The 8,906-nt window shown below is 52.8% G+C and overlaps 1 protein-coding gene across 1 annotated transcript; it reads left to right on the plus strand.

Annotated features, from left to right (window-relative positions):
• The first annotated feature begins 4,469 nt into the window (after nt 1-4,469).
• On the plus strand, nt 4,470-8,544 carry LOC122935516. Its single transcript, XM_044291285.1, has 3 exons — nt 4,470-4,929; nt 7,288-7,419; nt 8,363-8,544. Exons 1-3 carry the CDS (start codon nt 4,470-4,472, stop codon nt 8,542-8,544), a joined length of 774 nt encoding a protein of 257 aa, XP_044147220.1.
• Nucleotides 8,545-8,906: the final 362 nt, after the last annotated feature.

The following is an 8,906-nucleotide window of genomic DNA, read 5'->3' on the forward strand; positions in this document are numbered from 1 at the left end:
TGTTTTACTATGCATTCTGTATTCAGAATGCTATTATTTTCCCTTATAACCATGTTATAAGGGAAAATAATAATGACCGGGTCTCCATCCCGATCGTCTCCTAGCAACCGTGCGTGAAAATCGCACCGAATCCGCACTTGCTTGCGGATGCTATGCGATTTTCACGCTTACCATTCACTTCTATGGGGCCTGCGTCGCGTGAAAATAGGACAATATAGAGCATGCTGCGATTTTCACTCAACGCATAAATGATGCGTGAAAATCACCGCTCATGTGAACTGCCCCACAGAAATGAATGGGTCCGGATTCAGTGCGGGTGCAATGCGTTCAACTCACACATCGCATCCGCACGGAATACTCGCCCGTGTGAAAGGGGCCTTAGGGTACTTTCACACTTGCGTTAAACTTTTCTGGCATTGAGTTCCGTAGTAGGGGCTCAATACTGGAAAAAAACTGATCAGTTTTTTATCCTAATGCATTCTGAATGGAGAGTAATCCGTTCAGGATGCATCAGGATGTCTTCAGTTCAGTTACTGTACGGTTTTTAGACTGAGAAAATACCGCAGCATGTTGCAGTATTTTCTCAGTCCAAAATTCCGGAACACTTGTTGGAATGCCGGATTTTCCATTGAAATGCATTAATGCCCCAAGGGTTTCCGGATAAAAAGGAGCCGGTTTTGTGGTCTGCGCATGTGCAGACCTTTAAAAATGTGAAAAAGATAAATACCGGATCCGTTTTTCTGGATGACAACCGGAGAGACGGATCTGATATTGCAATGCATTTGTGATACGGATCCGCATCCGGATCCATCTTCAAATGGTATCCATTTGCATACAGATTGCCGGATCTGGCAACGGAACTGCCTGCCGGAATCCAACAACGCAAGTGTGAAAGTACCCTTAGTTGCCCATAGCAACCAATCAGATTCCACCTTTCATTTTTCAAAGGAGCTGTCAAAAATGAAAGGTGAGATCTGATTGGTTGCTATGGGCAACTAAGCCCGTTCTACGTGTCACCAGTTTGATAAATCTCCCCCAACGTTTGGTACCAGCTTCAGGCTACTTTCACACTAGCACTTAGGATCTGGCAGGATGTTCCAGCAGGGAATAGCGAGAGACGGATCTCTCTGCATTCTGGTTTTACAGGAAGATTACATGTCCCAGTCTGGTCCCATTAACTATAATGGGGACCGGTGGAGATCTGGCCGCAGTCCGGCAAATATGCAGAGAATTGGCTGGAAGAAAAACGCTGAGCAATTCTTGGTATGTTTGCTCTACCGGTCTCATTTATAGTTAATGGCGCTGGACGGCGACTTTTAAGCTTTTGACAATGCTGGCACAGCCTGCCAGATCCTAGGCGCTAGTGTGAAACTAGCCTTAAAGGGGTATTCCGGTTGTGAGAAGTTATCCCCTATCCACAGAATAGGAGAAAACTAATACTAACTACCACTGGGACCCGCACCGATCATGAGAATGGGGGCCCGTACCCCCTGAAATAAATGGATCGGCCGGTCGCACATGCGCAGCCGCTCCATTAATGTCTATGTGAATTCCAGAGATAGGTGAGCGCTGTACTGGGCTATCTCCGGAACTCTCATAGAAATTAATTGAGTGGCCACGTGCATGTACGACCGGCCACTCCGTTTATTTCAGGGGATCTTAATGAGACCCCTGTATGATCCTCAGAACAGCGGCCTATTCAGTGTTATTTTTCCTGTACAGCACCCCCTAGCTACCTGACAGGGAATTAAAGTCAGCGTCCATCAGTTCAACGGAGATATACGTAGCTGGGGTGATGCTGTGCAGGGGGCGGGAGTTCAGAATTTTGGGTCTGGTCCCTTCATTCTCTGGATCAGGAGGGTCCCTGAGGGTCTGCATTCACTGATCATAGGGTGGTAGCACACATCGGTTTATAAGGCCTCTTTCACATGTCTGTGATGACATCCGTGACCCATATAATGTGTGTGAGGGATCAACAGACAAAAATTGGGCGTGATTCCATGGTGTTACTGTCTGTGGAAAACGACTAATTTGTGAATACACACGTTAAAGTCAGTGGATACACGAAAGGTCCATGGACCCCATGGAAAGAACACGTATGTGAATCACTGGGGTGCGTGTGCATGCACATAAGATCTGCACGAATTTCCATGAGGATTTATGTGCACTTCTGCAGCATATCTGTATCTGTTTTCACTGCCTGGTCCTGTCAAAGTGCAGAGGACGCGGAGGTTGCAGAGAGAGCAGAGCCTCTAGGACAAGCGTGGCCAACCTGAGGCTCTCCAGCTGTTGTAAAACTACAACTCCCACCATGCTCTGCTGCAGGCTGATAGCTGTAGGCAGTCTGAGCATGCTGGGAGTTGTAGTTTTGCAACAGCTGGAGAGCCTCAGGTTGGCCATGCCTGCTCTAGGAGTTCTAAACAAAAAATAAAGAGGTTACAGAATTGTTGGACTTTCAAGAGAGACACCCTCCTACCTGGTAATACCTGATTGCTGATGTATTCAAACATTTCCAGGAGGAATAACAGAGGGCAGACAGAACAGAAGATGCTCCAGAACTGTTGGACAGTGTCAGACGCCTATCTGGGAACGGCTACTTGTCGCTTTATTCATACATTTAGGGCTCATGCACATGAATGTGTGTGCCCCGTGCCCGCATTGCAGTCCGCTATATACGGGAACTGGCCGTGTGCGCTCCATATCACGGATGCGGACCCATTCAAGTGAATGCTATGGAGTGGTGCGGCGGCACGGAGCGGAAGCCCACTGAATCGCTACGGATCGCTTTCGTGGGATTTCAGTCTGTCCCTCCGCACCGCAAAAAAAGTTCTATTTTTTGGCAGGTGTGGACTGAATGTTGCGGCTCGCAGACCCATTCAAGTGAACGGGTCCACATCTGCAAACGGTGGGCACAAGGCCGGTGACTGTGCATTGCAGACCGCTATTTGCGGTCCGCAGCACGGGCACAGGCCGCACATGTTCATGAGCCCTTACAGAAGGAATAACAGAGGAACAACAATGCAACCTCAGGATTACCGTACTTTTTCTTTTACACTTTTTGCAGCCTCTCCATACTGTCACCCTTGTTTAGGGACGACTACATCTTGAGGAAATCTGCAGGATTAGCCGGAGGTCAGGGGCTTGGAATCTCCTCCAGTAGGGGTGGTTTTTGTGGTTAGGACTCAGCAAAGAATGGACTCCATTCACTACTGTACGAATTGAAATTCTGACCCCGTTCTGTACGTCGGCCTGAGCTAATTATAAACCAGGCGTCTAAATTTCATTTTTGCTGTGATGCTTATTATGACTCCTCTGGGAAAGAGAAAAAAGCAACTGAGCAGAATAGTGAATTGTCTTGGGTGACCCGCGGGCGACACGTGGAATCCATTATTACAGAGCTGACAGCTGTGATTGTATTTGATGACCCTATTTGGGGGTTAAACATCCGGAAAAACCAACACACCCGACTTATGGACTCGTGATCTGTAGATACAGAAGGCAAATCTTCTAAGGTGCTGAGCTACAGACTGGACGGCACATTACAAGAGAAGCTCTGCCTTTGTCTATACAATCAGTATCGGAATCAATAAGATATTTGTCACTTATTTTTTTTTGTTTTACTTTTACTCTGTGAAATGGAGGGGAAAAAAATGGAGAGCACCCGACTGGATAAGGAGGGTGATGAGGGACTGGTGGTCCCCTCCCCCCCCCCCTCTCCTTATGTTTCCCTTGTTAAGGGGGAGTATAGGCTTGGGTAGAGGTTAAGGAGGTTAGGAAAGGGTTAAGAGAAGTGGGAGGTGGAGTGAGGAATAGTGGGAGAGACGGTGGGAGGAGTAATAAGGGGTTATAAATAGGGGAGTTCAGGGAGGACGACTTCCTCTTGACAGGGTAAGCGAGTTGGTAAGTACTTACCGCTGCTTGACTCTTGAGATGGCCGCAGGTGACGATGCGCTGCGCGCTTCTCTCCTGGCGCGTTTTCAGGCGGAGGGGGAAGGATGGCTGCGATCTTTTTTGCGCAGCTTCGATCCTTCCTCTGCCTCCGTTCCTCCTGTGTCTGCCCCGTTCCGTCTGCCGGAGACGCCGCTTGGTGAGTGCCCCTCTGATGTGCCCCGGGGGCTGCGGCGCTCTGCTCGGAGTCGCCGCCCCCCGGCTAGGTTGCGGCAGGTGTCTCCCTCCCCTGTAGTGGCGGCGGCTTCCCGCGGCCTCTGTGTTCCTCCGGTGGGGTTGGGACCGGAAGTCGGCCGCATCTTGGCTCCTCCCCTTCCGGTTTCTGTCTCGGCGGGCGCGAGTGTCCCAGCGTGGCAGGCGAGTGGTGTGGCTATTATGGGCGCCCGGCAGTCTAGTGATGGGGCTGCAGATGACTGCCCCATCACTCCTCCACCCTCACAAGCGGCCCCTTCTGCCCCTCTTTCCCTCCCTTTGGCGGCACTGGTTGCCTCACCCCCCCCCCCCCCCCGGTTGCTGGTGACATGTCTGGAGGTAGGTCTCCTACTATTGGGGTTTCGCCTTTTGTGAGTGGGTCTTCTGCTTCGGTCCCGGCTCCCCCCCCCCCCCTTTCACATATCCCTTTCATTCCTTTCGCAGCGGCTCCTGCGGTGGGGAGGGGCAGACGCAGGGAGAGATCTTTGTCCCCCACTTCCTCCAGAGAGGGCAGGAGGCGGGGGAGGCGCAGCCGCCGGAGGCGGCGTTCCAGTCGGCATTCCAGGTCCTCCCGGTACAGCAGGCGGTCCAGATCTTCCAGGTGGCGTTCCCCGTCCTCCTCAGAGGGATCCTCGGGCGTGTCGGAAGAGTCTGTTCGTACACCGCGTTCCGGGAGTGGACGACTGGCGGATGGTGAGGTGTCCAGGGTATCGAGCCTGGCTTCGGTGGCAGTACACAGGGAGGCTGTTCCTGTACCTGCGGTGGTTCCAGCGGCGATCCCGGTTCCTGGTGAGTACCAATATGTGGGGGCGTGGGGAGCGGGTGGGGGTGGGGCGTGTTTAGAATCTTTGTTGAAGTCTTTGCTGGATAGGTTGCCTGTGGTTTCACCTGTTCCCCTGGCGGTTCCGGTGGATGGAGGGTCTGGGGCGCCAGTGGCGGCCCCGCAGCAGGTGGCGAAGGCCTCTGTGGTGTTAGCAGGGATCCATAAGGATTCGTGTTTTTGTGGGGTTAGCCCTTTGGGGGCTCATTTGGAGGAGTCGGTTAGGGAGAAGATCTGGTCTCACCAATATGTGGACATCTGGTCTTTGGTGTCGGTCGATCAGCATGGGGTGGATAAGGAGCGGCGTTTTGTGGATAAGCCCTATGATAAGCGGATGAAGGTTGCGCGGACGATGAATAATTGGTTGCAGGCGTTTGCGGTATTGGGGTGTGTTATGGGTCAGAAGCATCCGGAGCGTTGTGCGGAATTGTTTATTTACATGGATACAATTTATAGTGCGTATAAGGCGCATGGGGGTAGTGCTTGGTGGAAGTACGATGAGGAATTTCGTAGGCGTTTGGCGCTTCAGCCTGAGCTGGGGTGGGGGGTGAAGGCCACGGATGTCTGGCTCCGCTTGATGACGGCGCCTCGCCCGCCTTCCTTTCCTGGGGCGGCCACTGGCGCTGGGGCCTCGGCGGCCCAGGGTCCAGTGGCCGTTAGACGCCCGGGTGCATGTTGGTTGTACAACGAGGGGCACTGCAAATACGCTGGATTGTGTCGGTACAAACACGAATGTTCTGCCTGCGGGGGCTCCCATCCCGCGGGTAGGTGTCCCAGATCCCAGGGTCGAGGGGGTAAGCCAGCGGGGGCCTTTGATCAGAAGGACTCCGGTCAGCGTGGAAAGGATGTCCCCTTGGTTAGACCGGTACCCCAATAGGAGGGCGGCGGAAGTTTTGCGGACGGGGTTTTCGGAGGGTTTTTTCATACCTTTTGTCCTTAATAGATCTCCGGTTCTTTCGGACAATCTTAGATCAGCGAGGGAGTTTCCGGAGGCCCTTAGGGAGAAGCTGCAGAAGGAGGTGGCAGCAGGCCGGATTATGGGGCCCTTTGTTCGCCCCCCCTTTTCGAATTTGAGGGTTTCCCCGTGGGGGGTTGTTCCCAAAAAAGAACCGGGCAAATTTCGCCTGATACATCACTTGTCCCACCCGAAGGGCGCATCTGTGAATGATGCTATCCTTCAGGAGGAGGCTTCAGTGTCGTATGTATCTTTTGATCGGGCGGTGGCGCTGGTACGGGATGCGGGGAGGGGGGCCCTGTTAGCTAAGTCGGATGTGGAGTCTGCGTTTAGGCTTTTGCCTATCCATCCGGATTGCTTTCATTTGCTTGGGGGTTGTTTTGAGGGTTTGTTCTATTACGATACCTGTTTGCCCATGGGATGCTCCATTTCGTGCCACTATTTCGAGATGTTTAGTACATTCTTGGAGTGGGTGGTGCGTGTTGAGTCCGGGTGTTCGTCGGTTATTCATTATCTCGATGATTTCTTGTTTGTAGCACCGGGAGGGGATGGAGCTTGTCAGGCTCTCTTATCTTCCTTTTTGTCCTTGATGGAGCGTTTTGGGGTTCCCATATCGGCTGAGAAGACGGAAGGTCCGGTGACGCGGTTGTCGTTTTTGGGTATCGAGATTGATTCCGTGGCGATGGTTTTTCGTTTGCCTCAGGACAAGTTAGTCGGGCTGAAGGCTTTGATTGATGGATTTCTGGTGGTCCGGAAGGTGACGCTTAGGCAGTTGCAGTCGCTACTTGGTTTGTTGTGTTTTGCGTGTCGGGTTATGCCTATGGGGCGGGTTTTCTCGCGGCGGTTGTCGTTGGCGTCGAGGGGGGTGGTTTCTCCTCGGCATCGCATACGGCTGACAGCGTCTCTCAAGGCGGATTTGAGGGTTTGGCGGGAGTTTTTGTGCTCTTACAACGGCCATACCTGTTATATTTCCCAAGAAATATCTAGTTGCGAGTTGGAGCTGTGGTCCGATGCGTCTGGTTCCTGTGGGTTTGGCACGGTGTTGGGTGCGGAATGGTGCGCTTCCCCGTGGCCGGAGGAGTGGAGAGTTAGGGGTTTGGTGAGTAACCTGACGTTGTTGGAATTGTTCCCCATTGTGGTGGCGGTGGAGATTTGGGGGGGCAAGTTGGAGAATCGTCATGTGTGCTTTTGGTCGGATAACCTGGGGACGGTTCAGTGTATTAACAGGTTGTCGTCCTCGTCGTTGCCGGTCTTAGCATTACTTCGGCAGTTGGTACTACGATGCTTAGAACGTAACATTTACTTTAGGGCCCGCCACGTGCCAGGGGTGGATAACAGGATTGCTGATGCTCTCTCTCGGTTTCGTTGGCAGGTTTTTCGGGACCTTCATCCGGAGGCGGAGATGGATGGGCTGGCTTGCCCGGATTTCCTGTGGCGGCTGGTGCTCAACAGTTGATGACGCTGGTCAGCTCTTCGGTTACGCCGGCCACTTGGCAGGCGCATGGTAAGGCCTGGGCTGAGTGGTTGGTGGTGAGAGGTAGTAGGGATGTGGCATCCAGGGATGACGTGCGTTTGGAGGTTACGGTGGAGTGGTTGTTGGGGATGCGTGAACGTGGGGTTTCTGCTCCGGTGGCGCGGCGTAAGTTGGCGGGTGTGGCTTTTTATTTTAAGCTATACGGGTGGCCGGATGTTACAAAGATGTTTTTGATCCGTCAGGCTATGAAGGGGTGGCAGAAGGAATATGTGGGGTACGATAGTAGGCGGCCGATTTCTTTCAGTTTATTGGGCAGGTTGGTGGATGTGTGTCGAGTGGTGTGTTTTTCGGATTTCGAGCGGGCGCTAGTCGCGGCGTGTTTTGGTGTTGCCTTTTTTGCGGCTTTGCGGGTGGGGGAGCTGGTTGCGCCTTCGGCCTCTCGTAATGGGGGTTTGTTGGTGTCGGATGTGATTCTCAGCAATAATGCGCTGCGTGTGCGGGTTCGTTGTTCCAAGACCGATCAGCTTGGCAAAGGGGTGTGGTTGCCCATTCTTCCGGTGGCAAGTGGGGCGTGTCCGGTGAAGTTGGTGGGGGAGTATATGTCCCTGAGGGTTAGTGGGGGGAATTTTTTCGCGCATGCGGATGGGTCTCCCTTGACTAAATTCCAGTTCGCTTCTGTGTTGCGTAAATGTTTGGCGCAGCTGGGTTTTGATCCAGGCGAGTTCGGTACCCATTCCTTTAGGATAGGCGCAGCGACGGAGGCGGCTAGGGCGGGGTTGTCGGAGTCGGAGGTCATGCGTATTGGGCGTTGGAGGTCTGCCTGTTTTGCGCGGTATGTGCGGCCAGAGTTATTAGTGGATTGATGATTGATGAATAAATGATTTACAAAAAAAAAAAAAAAATAATAATATATATATTTGTAGTTGCATGTGTGGTGGGATTGTGGTGCTTTACTAATGTTTTTTCTTTTCAGGAATGGCTCGTCCGGTGGTCTGGTTGCTGGGGCATTCGTACATCTTTTGGGCGGCACAGAGGGCCGAATGCAGGCCGGGAGGTCGGAGCCTTGGTTTCAGGGAAGTGGAGGTTCATTGGAGGGGGCTTCGGGGGGTTAAGATGGTCTCAAGTGTTGCCGGAGGTGGTGGAGATTGGGCGTAGATCGGTGGGGCCGGTGATCCTGGTCCTGCATGCAGGTGGAAATGACCTGTGTTCCCAGAGGATGTTGGAGTTAATGGCCTTGATGAGGTCTGACCTGGAACGTTTCCCTGCCTTTTTTCCGGAGCTAGTTGTAGTATGGTCGGAGGTGGTGCCGAGAGTGGTTTGGCATGGCGCCAGAGATGGGGAGGCTATGGAGCGGTGTAGGAGAACGTTGAATGCCCGAATGTCTCGCTTTGTACGCTCCAAGGGCGGGGTAGTGGTTCGTCATTGGCAGTTGGAGGGCGATAATAGTTCCTTGATGAGACCGGACGGGGTGCACCTCACGGAGATTGGTCTGGATATTTTTTTGTCCGGTTTGCAGG

This window comes from Bufo gargarizans, chromosome 4 (assembly GCF_014858855.1).
Source record: "Bufo gargarizans isolate SCDJY-AF-19 chromosome 4, ASM1485885v1, whole genome shotgun sequence".
Taxonomy (NCBI): domain Eukaryota; kingdom Metazoa; phylum Chordata; class Amphibia; order Anura; family Bufonidae; genus Bufo; species Bufo gargarizans.